Here is a 17,657-nt window from a genome sequence, read left to right as displayed (position 1 = left end):
AAAACCCACTCCCCAGAGAAAGTCAGTCATCAATTATTGTACTCCTGAAAAGGTTAATATTTTCTCCAAAATTCAAAAGTCTGAATATACATTGTAAGGAAATCACGTAGTTTTAATTGAATAACTTTTGGAATATATTTTTTACGAAAACTTTATTTTATTCTATTATCATCTCTTTCAAATGTTTTACCGTTCAAAGTAAATTTTCAAAATTGTTCAAAGTTGATATAAGTCCTATTGTCCAAATGAATAGTGAATATCGTCAGCTTGATCTGTAAAATGTCTCCATCACAATTTAAAATTTGTAAAATCATACTTCATCCATCAGACCAAAATTATCAATTTCAAAAATACCTTTATTGACCTCATTCTTACATAATAATATGTATAAAAAAAATATATGAAAAACTGTATTTATGTATTTTAATGTTTGTAAAAACTTCTGTATTTAAGTGTATTTATTTCGTATTTATGTAAAAAATTGTGAAAAATCTTTCTTTTTTCTTACTATGTGCAATTCTAGATATTCATGCAAAGCTGATTATCTAGCAATACTTTTATTTCTTCAATATGTCCTCCTATTACTGGCAACAACAAACAACTGCTAAAAAGTCCTTTAGTTACTATCATACTTTATAAAAATAAAAAATAATATATATATATATATATATATATATATATATATATATATATATATATATATATATATATATATATGTAGTTACAAGGATTTTTTAAAAATTTAATTCATTTGTTAGACATTTCTACTTTTGACAATATTAAAATTAGTTACGCAGTTCTCTCCGATAAAGAGACTAAGCAAATAGAACGGCTTATAAGCGTCTCCCGCTCTCTACCAACATTATATATAAGACACTTTCAAGCGTTTCCCGCAAACAATGCATTAAAAATGCTTAAATAACTTTATAACAATCAGTCACAATGAACAAAATTCATGAAAAATTGACAATCTTTGAAGATTGTTATTGGGCGCTTCCACTACCCGGAATTCCGTGTAATTTTACTGTCCGGCACGTCAGTTAGCGTTTTAAAACGACGATTGGCTTGTGCTTTTGTTCATCTTTCTTCGGATCGAAGCTCTTGATCGGTGCGTGAACACGTTGCGCGTAAATTTGATTGTAAAATCGTCGTTTTAAAACCCTAACTGACGTGCCGGACGGTAAAATTCTGTGTAATTCCGTGTAGTGGACGAACGCCCATTGACTGTGTCGTAGGCGCTTCTTGCCCATGTTTCATACAGCATTACAGCTTCCATTACAACATTAACGAGACAATTCATAAATGTTGTATTAATTATATGGTTATAATTTTTTTTTTTAAATGGATGATAATAAAGCTAGGATTTCTTTTTGCCAGCCATAAGATGACATTCTTTATTATATGTTCTTTAATTGTTTCACCAGTCAAACTGTATGTTCAAACCTAAGTTTAATCTCCAGTGATATTTTTCCAACCGCACGTAGCATCATGCATTTATCTACGGTGATGACATTGTTATTTTTTTATTTAAATCCATTAGATTTTCCAGCGGTACTGCAATCAATCGTAATAGTTTATCTGTCACGAAAGAAGAAGGCTGGAAAATCACAGGACTTCTATAAAAAGAAAGTAAATCTGATATCTTTGGGATGAAGTCATATATTTACTAAGACATTAACAGTATCACCTTCTCGGAGTTATTATATTAAATGGAATGAGGAGTGTAACAGAAATATATAAAATTGCAGGTCAAAAACTCGAGGAATTGGATAACAGTACCTGTGAATACAGCTACTTATCTTTTTTGAAAAAATTGGCAAATCATCACAAAATACTATATTTAGTATATGAGCATAATAATGCATTTGAATAATATCTATTTCCATTCACCCTACTGTTATTGGAAATATCTGTATGTTAAAAATTACAGTTTAAAAAATATATAATGTCGTTAGTTCAAACATAATACATCCTGCCTAAACTAATCCAAGTCTTCCTCCGTAGTGTAGTGGCTAGCACGTTTGGCTGCCGTGCTGGAGGCCGTGGGTTCGATTCCCAGGGGGGTCAAAATAAATACAAGTGGTTTATCACTCTAATATTAATTAAATATTGCCCCGGACTGGTAGCTAAAGTGCAGGGTTTCATCACGTCATGACTGCTTCTGTACAAGGCAGTGCCCTATGCACCATTAGGTGCGGATAAGGGTTAGAAAAAGAAAAAACTAATGTAATGAATTTATTTCATTTAAATAACAATGTCATTCATACATTGCATTTATAATAAATTTTTTTTTTTAAACATAAAATTTCACCACGGAACCTTTTCATAAGGTAGGTACATATTGTGTATGTCAAACTAATTATTTTTTCTACATCACATCTCATAGGTATATTTTTATAATTAAAAAAAAATCATTCCACTCTATTAGGATTTAAAATAATGCATGGACACTCGATGAAATGTCTAAAACTCTTGCTTGCCTTTTAGTTACATTAAAATTTTATGTTTGTTTGTTTATTTTAACGATTCAACTTGAATTTGTGTTTTTCATTGACAATTCTTGGTGAGATTGTATCGTAATCTAATATTATACGCTACTCATTTTTACAAGACAATGCTCAAATACAAAGTTATTTTTGATTATTTGATATGTAACCGCTTTCGCCGATAAACAACAATCTTCATAATTGAAATGAAAAGATACTATTATATTTATGAATAATTTATGTTCAAACCCTGTAGCATCCAGTTTTTGAAAAATTCAAAGAATTTTTATTGTTTGTACATTTTAAATTAAATATTTCATATTTCGTATCAGTCTGAAGATATTCCAAAAAGGTGAAAATGATGATCGATAAAATATATGTTGGTCAACTAGTGTAAATTCTGTATGGGTATATGAAAAATGATTATGAATATGATTATAATAAGTCAAGACCTATTTATTTATTTTTTTAACAAGAGAAATATTTGTTTTTTTTTTTATTTGCACAAATATTTCAATTTCATACTATTTTGGTGAGCTTATGCGGCTCATTATTAGAAATAAGTATCAAATTGTGGTAGAATGAATTCGAACCAAGAAACTCCGCGACTGGAGAGTCCGCGACACTAACCACGTGACCACAACCACACACAAAAATAGATAGTATTGTTGGTTCAAGGTGTTGTATGCAATCTATGTAGTATATCGCATAACCTTATTCTTCTTCATGAGACCTCTGACGTCCACTGCTGGATATAGGCCTCTTCCCCTTTCCATTTCCTCTTGTTGGTAGCTGCTTGCAGCCAGTTTTTACCCCCACAGTGACTATGTCATCGGACCATCATTTTTGCGGTCTTCCGACTTTAATTGAAAAACATTTCTCACAAATATATGTACTACCAAACGTAGTAATTACTTGCTAGGCAATCTTTTTTAACTCCTTATAGTCTTAAGAAGGCAAACTCCCATAGAAATCCGCCAAGTTAGTTTTTTCTTGCGGGCCGCATCAATACGCCACTGGTTGCCGACCCATGATTTAGATAATAACTCAAAGATATGTACAAATGTTATCAAAAGCAATGCAGACCATATACCAACCGTGGATTTGTACCAGAGCTAACAGCATTTATATTCAAATTGATTGATTTCTCCCTTTCTATAATAAATAGGTCTGAAGACAAATTCCCCTGAAGTCGTAAAATTGGGAAACATCTCTTTAAAAGATGGATGACGATTTTAGTAACATTGTATTTGAATAAAAACTTGTGAAAATTTGTTGTGTCTGATATTATTTTCCAATTGGACTCATTTAAAGCCATTGTTTGTACAAAAATAGAAATTGAACATAATTTGCCATTGTATGAGGATTCTGTGAGATGAATTTGTACAAAATTTAATAAGTACGGTATTGATTAGTGATTGTATTTAGTTTTAATGTTTTTATTTTGTTAAAGTGTCCAACACAATCATAGGCCTGTCCGTCATTTTTTTCTAAATATATGTAATGAATTACTTAATTTTGTTATAAGTGACCTCTTAATAAGTACGCAAGCATATTATGTGAAAATAAAAATCTTATTTTATTATATATATCGAAGATTCTAATTATGATCCAGTTAGATTTTATATAATTATATTTCTAGAGATTTTTATACGATGAGAATTTTATACTTAAAGTGATAAAGTGAAGAAAAGAATAAAAATGTATGATTGAAACAATGTCTTTTTTTTTAACATAATTAATAAGCTAACGCAAGCCAAAATGTCATTATCAAATGTCATTCTTATGTTATGTAGTCCCGGTTTATAAAATTCTTAGTTATATTTTCAGTTTGTGAGCTTTTTACAGATGACGCCCTAGTTCTTCAAGATTTTGCTGATAGGGATCCGGTATATCGCTCACTCCTTTAAACAACGTCAATAATAAACGTAAAGAATACTAGGCCCTAAATATATGATTAAACACTAAATAAGTGTTAGATGAATCAAGATTTTTTTTTAATTACAAGTAATATGAAATGAAAAATTTAAATTCTGAAGAAAATACACCACTGCCAATTCAAAATTTTATATCATTAACTTACTTACAATGTTTAAAAATTTGTATAATATAAATTAACTTGTATATTATTCTTAGAAATATCATTGGTAACATCTGGTGCTATTTTTTCTCCCACCATTCTTGATATTCATAACTTTTAGGAAAATCGTATGAAGGCTGCGACCAAAAATCTTCACTAACTTTAGATGAATGATCGTCTCCAGATTCATTCCCGTATGAGATTTCTTCATTTGAATCTTTTCCCTGCAGGTTGGTTTGTTCCGGATCTTTTCCATACGCGTGGACGTCATCCGAGTGTACGCCGAATGACGGTTGGTTGCTGGAAGACCTTGTGTAAGGGAAGTCGTAGACCTCGTCGCTGAAAGGCTCCAACCCTCCCCCTCCACCCCCACTCCCCCCGCCGCCGCCGCCCCCATCGCACTTGTACATCCTGTTCAGCTTTACTACGTCTTTATCACTGAGCCCGACTCTTTGGCCGATGGATACAAAATCATCCTAGAAAGTTATAAAATAACAATTATATAAATATATACGCTTCTGGTAACAACCAATCCATGGTAATATTGAATAAATATTACAGTGAACAAATCACTTTTATTTACTTGACCCCCCCCCTGGGATGTGCCCTTTGCACCGTTGGGTGCGGATGAGGGTTTGAAGAGGTCTTTGTGTTACACTCCCAACACCTAGTACGAACTAATGTATATCGCGCATAAGGCAATGTTGGATGCAATTTTTTTTTTTAAAACCCTTATCCGCACCCCAATGATGCATAGGGCACTGCGTCATATAAACGCAGTGTTATCTTGATCGTTTTACACATGAAGGAAAGGTGATCAGCCCTCCGCTTCAGGTACCAGTCCAGGGTAATAATATTGAATAAATATTACAGTGAAAAATTCACTTATATTTATTTTACCCCCCTTGGGAATCGAACCCGGGACCTCCAGAACGGTAGCCGAGCGTGCTGACCATTACACTACGGAGGCGGACAACAATGCAATACGCGCGTGGATGCAAATACGCGCGTGTTATCATGTTCTCTGTAGTGTCACAAGTTACACATTTTAAATTAGAGGAAGTTTATGTATTTGACAGTAAAGCGTGATACATACCGTTATTGGAACAATGGTTTTTCTTCCATTTTTAGAGAACGCGTGCGCACTGTAATGGAGAACACTGTCGTAATCATATGGGACTCCAAAGTCGGATGTTATAAAGGAATTGTACTTCTTGAAGTTGTTCTCCCTTCCTGTAAAATTTCCAGAAAATTTCCTTAATTCAACAATTTTTCCAATTAAGTATTTGTTATATTAATTTATTGAAGTTGGCAAGAGAAGGATAAAAGTTGACTGAATGCAGTAGAAATGCGATCTCTCAGACGAATGTGCGGCAAAACAATGTACGATAGATGTTCGAATGGTGAAATAAGGAATGAATGCAAAGATGAGATAAGCAATAAATCATGAATTATTTTTTTCACATGTATTAATGCTTTGCTTAGAAATCTGATGTTACACAAACATTTGATGCATTTTTATTTCCATGGCTGTGGCACGCGATATATTACATTGAAAAAAATATTTTTTTTGGCACTCAGGTTAAAAAAGGTCCGCCATCTCTTGTCGGCTGTCCAAACTCAAAACACAGTAAGGGACATTTTTTTATAGTTCGTTTTTTTTGCATTTTTGGACTAAGTAGTTTCTACTTAGGCTAAAAATGCAAAAAAAAGGTACTTCAAAAAAAAATGTTCCTTACTGTGTTTTAAGTTTGGACGGCCGTGGTGTAGTGGCTCACGCTCTCCCATTCCACGGCTGTCCAAACTTAAAACACAGTAAGGGACATTTTTTTTTGAAGTACCTTTTTTTTGCATTTTTGGCCTAAGTAGAAACTACTTAGTCCAAAAATGCAAAAAAAACGTACTATAAAAAAAATGTCCCTTACTGTGTTTTGAGTTTGCAGCCAGCCGTCCACTGGTCTAGCACATATCTGCTGTACCTCCCCTGCAAGCAGCATCCCCGCCTCTTGTCACATGTAACCATTACCTTCCAGGATATTGTCCCACATAATCTTGACATAGTCGTCCCTCTTGGTGTGGCTCTGCATGTGGAAGAAGCCCAGGGAGTGCAGAAGCTCGTGCACTATGGTGCCGTGGCTCATGCAGCCCAGTCCCACAGGATGCGGAGACAGGTTGAGTAGCTGCCCACTGCCGCCCTGGTAGCCCACCTGCGAGTAGCACCCGCGTCTCTTGCCCTGCACACACCAAATTTTACAAAGTTATCCCAAAAAGTGGAAATTTATAGCAGCTTGAAACAGTCGGGATCGACTGCAAATCCATGGAATGCACAGGCAGTAGGGAGGGGCGTCAGCTAGAATCTGTTTTGTTCACGCAGCTCACACTCTATTACACTCATGGCAGACCCCAAACCGCAAATCAATTGCCGACGCTTCAAAATTTGTCAAAAATGTGTCACAGCATTGAAAAAATTTATATAATTTTTTGACATCTTCTCAAAGGTGAAGAAGAACATGGAAGTCTGGGCATTCACGGCGCTGACGACCGTCATAGGCTGGTTTAAGTCATCACTTTACACACGTGTAACATTCACCAATTCTACCCATTATTGACAACCACACTACTCAAATTCTTGGAAGTTCTATATATATGAACCAATTTTGAAACATTGTTCTTGAATCACTAGAACTTCACTAGAGACATCTATTGGTGAGATCAAAAGAAGCTTTTTATTGAGCAGAAACTCTTTTATTAGTATGTGAGGTCCGAATCCTGGATTATAATAAAAAAATTATGTCAAAAAATTATATGAAAATAACTCCTGTGATTGGAGATAATCCAGATTTTGTGAACAAGTATTTGGACACACTCAAAATGTTGTGAATAAATTTATAGCACGAATAGCGACCTCCTTATAAGAGTGATGTTTCTTAAAGTACGATGCAAGAGTTTCCCATGCTTACAGCATTTATTGTGCTAGAAGATTGTTGCTCTGCTACTTCCTTCTCCTCCTCATTCCTTGCTGTGAAATATGCAACTCCATAAGCTCTTCAGTGGTCAGCTCTTGGCTGTGCTGTTTCACAAGCTCTTCAATATTATGATCGATAATCCTGAAATTATCCGGAGCATTGGTCTGTATGTTCCTAAGACAGCGTCGGCATAGATTGTTTCACATTCCTATACACAGGACCAACCTGCCGATGGTTATGCCTGTAGGAAGAGCTACCGCTATGTTGAACAATATCACATTGGATATTGATCTGTTCCATGTATCCAAAGGAGTTTTCCGAAGCGGGATTCTTCTACACCTTTAAGTCTTCTTGCTTACTTTTACTTTTAATATATACACCTTGAATATCGTTTGTTATGTATATATTATTTTTTTATTGAATAAATTGAATTGAATTGAATTGAATTGAAATTGAAATTGAATTGAAATTGAAATTTAATTGAAATTGAAATTGAATTGAAATATTGTTGTTATCGACCTCAAGCACCATGATATTGGCTAACGAAACACTGACTAATGAACTAGCACGGAAGTCCTAGTTAGTCAGTGTTTCGTTACAGTGTTTCGTATTCAGCTCACAGGTGAATGTCATAAAAAAGGGACCTGCCCTTTCTCTGTATCTCATGGAGCTTGTTAAGGGAGCAACTTTTTCACTTTTTTTTTGGTTAGTTATGCAAATTACTCATTTTGAGAGGTTCCACTGTATTACGTTTGCTCTGAGATGTGCTTTCATACAAAAATCATAATTTCAAGAAAATCTAAACTTAATTTGAGGTGCACAGTTTACACCCGCTCTATACGAGCAAGTCATCGAACCCAACCAGTTATTGTATAGACAATTTTGTAAAGAATTACGTAAAAATACAACATCTTTACAAGTAAGTACTATGATTAAAGAAAACACTTGTTTTTTACCACTTGAGTACTCAAGTGTCTTTTTACGTCTTTTTACTCAAGTGGTAAAAAACAAGTGTTTTCTTTTATCATTGTACCATGTCTTACCACAAAGTTAATACCGAAACAATGAATAAAGTAAGTATGTACTATTATTTTGGTAAAACTCACTTGAATTCTGACATGAGCATCATCTTCGGAACCCTTTTCCTTAAACTTGAGACAGGAGGACCTTGCTAAATCCGCCATCCCATCTTTTATGGCCTGCACCTGTTCTGCAGCTGAAATTGAACATTTAAATTTATGACACTCCTAAATATAAACACCCCAACCTTTCATTTGCACTCCTCCACTCAAATTACTTCTAAAACTCAAACATTGATTTCTTCTTTATAAAATAAAACAACTTTGTTTTAACCACTTTTTATTGGCACACTTTATCCAATCGGTTTCGACAAGAACCTTGTCATCATCAGGGTTTATGTACTAAATTCTAAAACATTGAAATACTCATAGTTAGGTTACAGTTAATTACCCATAGTTAGGTTACAGTCAATTTCGAAAACTTACAGATGTTTTCATCTTCTGGTATAAATTAAAGTTTTATATTTTACCAGAAGATGAAAAAATCTGCAAGTTTTCGAAACTAGTCGTATATATAAATAAAACTCATTCAAGTGTTTAATTTTTTTTTTAATAAACATGTCATTCCACAAAGTAAATGCAGAATCAATAAAAACTAACTAACTAACCATCACGCCGCTTCCCGCAGGGGTAGGCAGAGAGAATCGAACGCCACACCACTCTGTCTTTGCAAACATTCTTTGCCTCTTCTACATTCATGCATCTCCTCATACATACCCGACGATTATTACGACTCCTGACCCGGCCGCTTTCAAGTATCAATAGTATGCAGAATTAATAAATAAATAAAAAAGAGTTACAGTGAAATCTCTATCTATCGTTTTTCAAGGGACCTATCGAAATAAACTATGAATGCGGGAAAATAATAAATGCGGAAAAACAATTTGTATGACATACCAGTAACTCGAGTGTACCTTTTTGCAAATTTGCACAAAAATAGTTGATTTTAGAAAAAATTACAATAAAAACGGAAATGGGTATCATGCAAACTGACAATAAAACCAATTGATAAGTATTCAAAATGCTTTATTTAAGAAAAACAAAGAAAATTGATCACCATTTTAAATTTTTACAGTCAGAAATATCAAATTTGGAGCGTAATTCAAACGATGAATGCGATAAAATGATAGAGAAACGATCAATGCAATCTATTTTTGTATGAAATGAATCCGGGGTAGAAGAAATAAACGACACATCCGGGAAAACGATTATTCGAGGAACGATAGATAGAGGTTTCACTGTACTTACTGAAATCATTCTCGTTGATAGAGTACACCAGGGTGTTGTCTGGCCATCGTTTGGACACGTCGTTGAGTCCGTTCCTAGCCAGGCCGGGCTGCGCCGTCTCCTGCAGCAGGACGCTCTGCTGCTTGTCACTGAGGATGATGTCCCCTTCGAACTTCCCGCTCAGCTCCCACGAGTTCTGACCATCGGCAGAGACGTCATCAAATTCTAATGGATAATCAAATTGAATTTCCAATTAGGTCAGCCATAATGTCGGAAGATCGCTGACAAAATTTAGATCATGTTTTTTTTTATGGTTATAAAAGTTTTTTTTATAGTTTTAATTAATTTTTTGGATATCCAATCTTAAAATTAAAAACGCAGTTCTCTCCAATAAAGAGACTGAGCTCTTGTGCAAAGAAGGACTTACACTGGTTAGTTATGTTTGTTGGTAAAACAATTTATTTATATTTAAGTATCTATTTTTTTAAACCTGTTTTTTTTTTCTTTCTTAGATTAACATATCGCTCACTCCTTTCAAGAACGTCATAAATCAAAAGTCAATCTTAAAAAAACTTAAAATTAAAAACGCAGTTCTCTCCAATAAAGAGACTGAGCTCTTGTGCAGAGAAGGACTTACACTGGTTAGTTATGTTTGTTGGTAAAACAATTTATTTATATTTAAGTATTTATTTTTTTTAAACCTGTTTTTTTTTCTTTCTTAGATTAACGTATCGCTCACTCCTTTCAAGAACGTCATAAATCAAAAATCGACAATTTTCAGTTGTGCATGTTTTCAGAATGCCCAGAAAATGTACTATATCCCAGCAAAAGAGGCATATTTTTAACTCAATATTTACCCGCTACAGGGCAGAAAGTGTTGTTTTTGCATTTTGAAGAAAAGGTATTATTTAATTATTTTTTTAAATATACTAAATATTTTTAAATGGAGAAAAAACCTTCAGGTTTTACCAAAAAAGATCTGCTGCGCAGTAAAAAGTTCAATAAGTGGCTTGATACTTATTTTTAATACATGTATTATATTCTTAAACTTTAAAAACGTCCTCCTGAAAAATCAAGTATTTTGATTTATGACGTTCTTGAAAGGAGTGAGCGATATATAAAATTCATTTTAGCATTTTAATATCTTCAATTTTTTATGTCTGTAGGAAGGTTGTTGAAGTACTTAGTTCCCAAATATTTAAAGTTCTGTTGGAATTGTTTGGTATTGCATTTTGGTATTGTAAAGTCATGTTTTTATCTCAAAGATGAACTTTTATTAAGATTTAAGTAATTTTCACCCTTAAATAGTTGGAGAATTGCAGTTTTTTTTTTAAATAGTTTCTGCTTTTAAGACTTTGAATATTGAAAATAATAATTTTGTTGGATAATTTACAAAATAACTTGTTATAAAATCTCTGTTATAAAAATTAAAGAAACAGTTCTTCCTCAAGACTAAATAATATCAATTAATAATCTGCTTCAAAACCGGTCGGCATTGTAAGTTAGATATCTTTGCAACGAACTTAAATTAATTTGCCAAATTTAGTGTGTATTTCAAATTGCAAATCCTGACATAATCTAGGAATTTTAAACTCCAACTTGAGGCTTTCTGAACATTATATTGCTCCATGGCTCCACAGTTGTGACGGCACGGTAATTTCCACAAAAACACAGTTAACAACTAATTGGCTGACATCTATGTATAGACGGAACTACTATTCATTGCAGCCATCATAGTTTGAAAAACAAACAAAAACTAATACTCAGTCATTCATTTCATTATATTCCAACCCCCATCCGCACTTAGTGGTTACATAGGGCACTGCATCATAAAAACCGCAGTGTTGTCATGATCGTTAACACATGAAGGAAAGGTGATCAGTCCTCCGCTTCAGGTACCAGTCCAGGGTAATATTGAATAAATATTACAGTGAAAAAATCACTTTTAATTATTTGACCACCACTTAGTTAGAAAATGTTTTTTCATATTTTAAATTAAACATATTACAACTGAACACTTTAATAAATCTGAATTGCAATTAAAAACTAGCATAAATAAATTTTAAAACAAACTGAAAGCTGTCAAAACAAAAGTAAGTTTATTTGTAAATACGTACACCAGTTCTGTAATATTTTCTTTTTCCATAGATGGCAGTCTACCCGTGTCACCGTAATTTTTTTACGTTTAAACCTAGTACAGGTAACCGTCGTTTTGCGCCTGTTCGATTAACGCCTATTGGTGGCGGTCGTTGTATTCCCTGGTTCGGCTGACACCAGTGGGATTCACCGGTTCGGTCAAAACCAAAGCGCCGCAATTTTAATGCTTGGTACAGACGAAGCCGGAATGCATATGTCGGCTGTATTTTTTTCTGTATTGTCTCTGGTCCATCACGTTCACGACTACTAATTGGTTAATATTACACCATTATATTTGTGTTCATTTTTCGACAATTTTTTTTACGTCGGTGCCTCTAGGAAGGAACCCCGGCGTAAAACGACTGTTACCTGTATTTGGTTAAAGTTTTCTGAACTTTTAACTCTTCGGCATACACTTTTTTTGTTATTTAGGTAAGATAAGGCATTATGTAAGTACCAACCGTCACCGGGCTCTCCATAGTTGACAGCTTTCAAAAATTTGTCAAATTGTTTTACAGCGGGACTGGACAAGATAGGTCGACTGAGAACTCTGCAAATGGTGATGAGCAGTACTAGACCAACCGCTCTGTACAGCATTATTGGTACTATTTTTTAAAAATCTGAAACACATTATTTACTTATATGTTATTTTCCTTTTGAGATAATTACATATGAGATTACAAATACAATGCATCAAATAATATTTAAAACGACTCACAGCAACACCAAACCGATTTTTAACGCCAAGTAAAGTACTTATTTTTCTCTAAACTCAGGTAAAATTTTACGTAAATGATTTTTATTTATTAAAACACCGTTTTTGCGTTGAAAAATAAGGTTTTCTTCGAAATAATTACATGGTTTTGAAAAGAAAAGAGTCATTAAAGGTAAATAATTAAAAATATAAATATACATATTCTGAAAAACAAAAATATAGTCTTGTGATTTTTTATATTAATTTATTAGTCAATAAACCAATATCGTGACAAAAATCTACTCAACAAATTGCGTCATTCTTTCATAAAAGGAAGCGTCTGCTGCTAGGGAAGTGAACCGCTAAACTGTTCATTTCGTGACAAATTTTGTATTGCAAATAAAAATAAATATGTCATAATTATATATTGTCAGGTTAAGTTTTTCACCAAGATGGATTTCTTAACACCGTTCTTTGTAAGATCAAACACATTCCTCTGAGAAATAATTTTAAACTTTTTACTTCATACTGCCAAGGCGTATTGCGACCAGTGTTGTCAGGTGTTCGGTATTCTTTGTTGTTGTTTTGAATTACCTAACGTCCAAGTGACTCTGAAATCTAGCTACTACTTATGCAACACGGCTTATCATGACCCCAATCAGGCTTCAACTTTTTATGTTTTATATCCTTTACCTACTCGTGAGTGAATTTACTGTTTATGTTTAAAGTTACTATAATTTCATGTAATTCATGAGTGAAAATTCTAGGCAAAAACTCTCGCTACGTTCGGTATTCTACCGAACCGTTCGTTATTAAACCCTTATTCGCACCCCAATGGTGCATAGGGCACTGCATCATACAAACGCAGTGTTATCTTGATCGTTCACACACGAAGGAAAGGTGATCAGCCCTCCGTTTCAGGTACCAGTCCAGGGTGATAAAGAATAAATATTATAGTGAAAAAATCACTTATATTTATTTGACCTCCCCTGGGAATCAAACCCGGGACCTTCAGAACGGTAGCCGAGCGTGCTGACCATTACACTATAATATAAATAAAGATTAAAACTTTTTTTGACACTGTTCGGTATTTATTTGGAAAAGACCTGGCAACCCTGATTGCGACACATTAAGGTGATCCGTTAGGTACTCTTTGGTCAGCGTTGACCAACTAAAAAGAAATCGTTTTATTTCACAAAACTTAAATAATACTAGTCATAATACTGCCATTATCTGTCTCTATGCACTGTATAAAACCAGCGTTTCCCAACCTTTTTTGGCTCGCATACCACTTGATAGTACATCACGCTTGCTTGTACCATTTCCTAAAAATTATTGCATTTCGAGAAAATTGTTTTCGTTTTTGTATTGAATAAATAAGTTTTTCTTTGAAATAAATATATGGTTTTGAAAAGAAAAGAGTTATTGAAGTAAGGAGTTATGAAATAAATAAATAAATGAATACACATTCTAAAAAAAACAATATACCACTTGGAAGTATATCATTATCTTAATTGTACCACTTCGTAAAAATGATTGTATTTCGAGAAATTTGTTTTTAAAACATCGTTTTTGTATTGAATAAATAAGTTTTTCTTTGAAATAAATATATGGTTTTGAAGAGAAAAGAGTCATTGAAGGTAAGGAGTTATGAAATAATAATAAAACGAATAAAAAACAATATACCACTTGGTAGTACATCACGCTTACTTGTACCACTTCGTAAAAATTATTGTATTTCGAGAAATTTGTTATTCTATCCGCATTATAAATTTTATAGGGTGACTACATTTCTTAAAACTCAATTTATTTAAGTTAAAAAAAAATACCAAAGGTTTTATTTTTTCTGATAAAAATGAGACGTTTGAACTTTACAAAACAGTGTTTTTTTACTATTATTTTTAAAAAATAAAAGGTGCCGAAGTTTAAAGCCAAGACGTTCAAAGAAATATTTTTAGTAACAACTAATTATTTAAAAAAATCATAGAATGAAATTAGATTATTTGTAAAAAAAATTAAATGGGCCGCAGGCATTTTTTTCCAAAAATTGTCGATATTATTAAAAAATATATGAAAAATACAAAAGTTTAAATGATATTTTTGTCTGTTTTTTTTAAAAACTTTTTATGTCTGCCATTACTGATTATTTTTCGCGTACCACCAACTCCACTCGCGTATCACCGGTGGTACGCATACCACAGATTAGGAGCCGCTGTATAAAAATTACGTAAAATAATTCGGGAAGAATCTCACATACTTCGTAAGGGGTCTCTGTTAAATAAAAAAAAGCTTTCTCAATTCAATCATAGATGATGAACTCACATGTGGAAGAACGTGTAAATTAAATAATAAATACACATTCCGAAATTGGAATAGTGCTTTCGTTAATCATGGTTAGAATGATGAATGTTACACATGTATAAAGTGATCACTTAATCCAGCCTATGACAGGTCTTAAGCTCACATAGAGCTTAAGACCTGTCATATGCTGGATTAAGTGATCACTTTATACATGTGTATTAACATTTAATACTGCCATATTCTTCTTCATCTGTGTTAAGATATCAAAATTATTTTGTTGTTTATGAAATACTGACGTTATTTTCCTGGAGAAGGGTCCAGGTGTTTTTTGAAAACTTGTCGATGGTTTTCCATGATTCCTGTGGAGTTAAATTCCTTTTGTGGAGAGTAAAAACCTTTCCCCGAAAGCTAAACTGACAGTACACAATGTATGGAAGTGAAACATGGAGTAGGCAAAAGAAGGATGAAAGTAGAATGAATGCAGTCGAAATGCGATCTCTTAGAAGAATGTGCGACAAAACGGTGAATGATAGATGTTCGAAAAGTGAAATAAGGAAGAAATGGAAAGCTGAAATAAGCATTATCGATAAAATTAAGAAAGGTGTGTTGAGATGGTCATGTGGAACGAATGAGTGAGCAAAGAACGGTAAAACGAATTTATGAGGGGAATGTAGTTGGAAAAAGGTGCAGAGGAAGACCGAGAAAACTTGGCACGATCACGCACCTATGCCAAATACTTGAAAGCGCTCAGGTTAGGAGTTGAAATAATCAGCGGGTAGGTATGATGAGATGCATGAACGTGGAAGAGGCGAAGAATGTTTGCAAAGACAGAGTGGTGTGGCGTTCTATTCTCTCTGCCTACGGGGAAGCGGCGTGATGGTTAGTTAGGTAGTTAGTTCATAATATGTTTATTAGATTTTTCTTCAAAATATCTAACATACGTATGAGGGTATTAGGTAATAAAGCCAGAGGTGGGCTGCCAATTTTTTAAGAAGGGGCTTGCCCGTGGTGGTTTTAGGGGTGGGTTGGAGGGAGGGGGTGTTTAATTTTGTTTTAACTACCCAAAATACATAATAATTAAAAAATACTACAAAATACTTAGTATCCACATCAAACGACAAAATATAGATGACTTATTTTTTTATGGTGGAATTTTTTAAAATTAACAAATCAAATATTTAATATTAGTTGTAAATTTATCTTTCGAGAAATTTCAAAAGGCAACAAATTATGTTTCATAATACATTTGAACCAACCACTAAAATTGCATTCATGTGCTGATTTAATTAGAGAATATATTAATTAAACAAGGGGCTCGCCGTCCCAAGCTAAATTTATCAATTAACAATTTAATTTTTTTAAAGTATAAAAAAATAAAAATAAACATATATTCTTCGCCATAGATCAAAAGCACGATATAAAATGAATTCACTCACTTAAACGAACAATAATAAACACTTGGTTATGTTTTATTACTGAGTTTTTATTTTATTGTTACTTCCGCTTGAGTATTCCATATTCCATTCACCTGTTCACAAAAGCGCGTATTTTTGTCGTAAAAATATAAATGTTTTCGAGTTAAATTTTTGAACACGAGTGGTCGCAGATCGATGGAGCGTAATTATTTTATACCGAGACATTGGCAAATTCGTTATTCGCAATAGAAGTGGAAAGCATTATGCAAGAAGTGTTCCATTTTATTATTGTGATACGAACTCGGCGGGGTGACAAATAAAACCGAAAAGTTCCTATCAGTAGTGCATAGTTTATCATTTACAAATACCCATACAATACTAATTTATTTAATACATAATGAGGAGACCACGTGTGTCATAAAATAAGGAAATGACATCTTTGAGGCATCTTTTGTTCAATCAAGTGTTAGTTATGAAGGGTGTGTTGTAATTAGCATAATAAACAGGGCAAATATTTATTTATCGTTTTCATCTGCGTTTTCCAAAGAAAATGGATCTTTGTCAGACGGGAGGAATATCTAATTTAACATAATCAACCTATAAAGGATTGTCTAAGACTCGTTTTGTGTTTATAACAGCCGATATAATAAATATTTTCATTCATCATTTTTTTTTGGAATATTCGCCTTCGAAAAAACGTTATTTTAGTAAGTTGGTAATGAATGACGTCACAGAAACGATGGAGTTGTTTCAATATTAGTAACATTGCTAAATTATTGGCGGCTCTATTTGTTGATGTCTATGGTCCATGGTAATAATCATTTCCTCCTCCGGTAAACTCTGCATCCGATCCATCGAAACATCGGATCCGTGATAGTTCATAAGGAACTATCACGAGAAGTAGTATCATACATGATAAAAATAGTGAAGGACATTGGTAACATAAACCAAAGTAGGACACAAAATGCCCCACCCTCTACTAGTGGAACGGAAGGTCTGCTGATGACAGTCAACAGTCCGCCTTCTCCTGAGGTGGTTTCCTCCCAGCAATGAGCAAATGCTGAGAAGTTCCTGTTTGGCCCACATTAGATTATCCCTCCTGTTCCCAACACAGATTCAAATAAAATCATGTTTAATTAGCTAGAAGAAACAACAATTCACTAAATGATCTATAAACCTTGTACATAATAAGCCAGGTAAATAATAAATGCAATTCCCATCTAAAAAAAAAACTGCGTCCTAGCACGCAGATGATGCTGTCGTAATCCATCAA

General features: G+C 33.5%; 1 protein-coding gene across 1 annotated transcript; it reads right to left on the bottom strand.

The window, feature by feature from the left end:
* Window positions 1–4,517: 4,517 nt before the first annotated feature.
* Window positions 4,518–16,533, bottom strand: LOC148312283 (seminal metalloprotease 1-like). Its single transcript, XM_088277568.1, has 7 exons — window positions 16,406–16,533; window positions 12,436–12,594; window positions 9,860–10,063; window positions 8,639–8,748; window positions 6,593–6,800; window positions 5,663–5,799; window positions 4,518–5,042 (listed from the first exon to the last, which is right to left on the bottom strand). The coding sequence occupies exons 2-7, from the start codon at window positions 12,569–12,571 to the stop codon at window positions 4,647–4,649; spliced, it is 1,191 nt and encodes a 396-aa protein (XP_088133694.1). The 5' UTR covers window positions 12,572–12,594; window positions 16,406–16,533; the 3' UTR covers window positions 4,518–4,646.
* Between the last annotated feature and the right edge of the window lie 1,124 nt (window positions 16,534–17,657).

Source organism: Brachycentrus maculatus, unplaced genomic scaffold, assembly GCF_059751285.1.
Source record: "Brachycentrus maculatus isolate JH-2025_06_01 unplaced genomic scaffold, ASM5975128v1 h1tg000046l, whole genome shotgun sequence".
Taxonomy (NCBI): domain Eukaryota; kingdom Metazoa; phylum Arthropoda; class Insecta; order Trichoptera; family Brachycentridae; genus Brachycentrus; species Brachycentrus maculatus.
The sequence above is the reverse complement of the archived record's forward strand: the minus strand, read 5'-3'. Positions and strand labels throughout refer to the sequence as shown.

Excerpts from the sequence above, each read along its gene's own strand:
- LOC148312283 (XM_088277568.1), bottom strand. The coding sequence starts at position 12,571 with ATGCTGTACAGAGCGGTTGGTCTAGTACTGCTCATCACCATTTGCAGA. Across the intron at positions 5,800-6,592 it reads GTGGGACAATATCCTGGAAG|GAAGGGAGAACAACTTCAAG; the intron begins GTAATGGTTACA and ends GAAATTTTACAG. Across the intron at positions 5,043-5,662 it reads AAACCATTGTTCCAATAACG|GATGATTTTGTATCCATCGG; the intron begins GTATGTATCACG and ends ATAACTTTCTAG.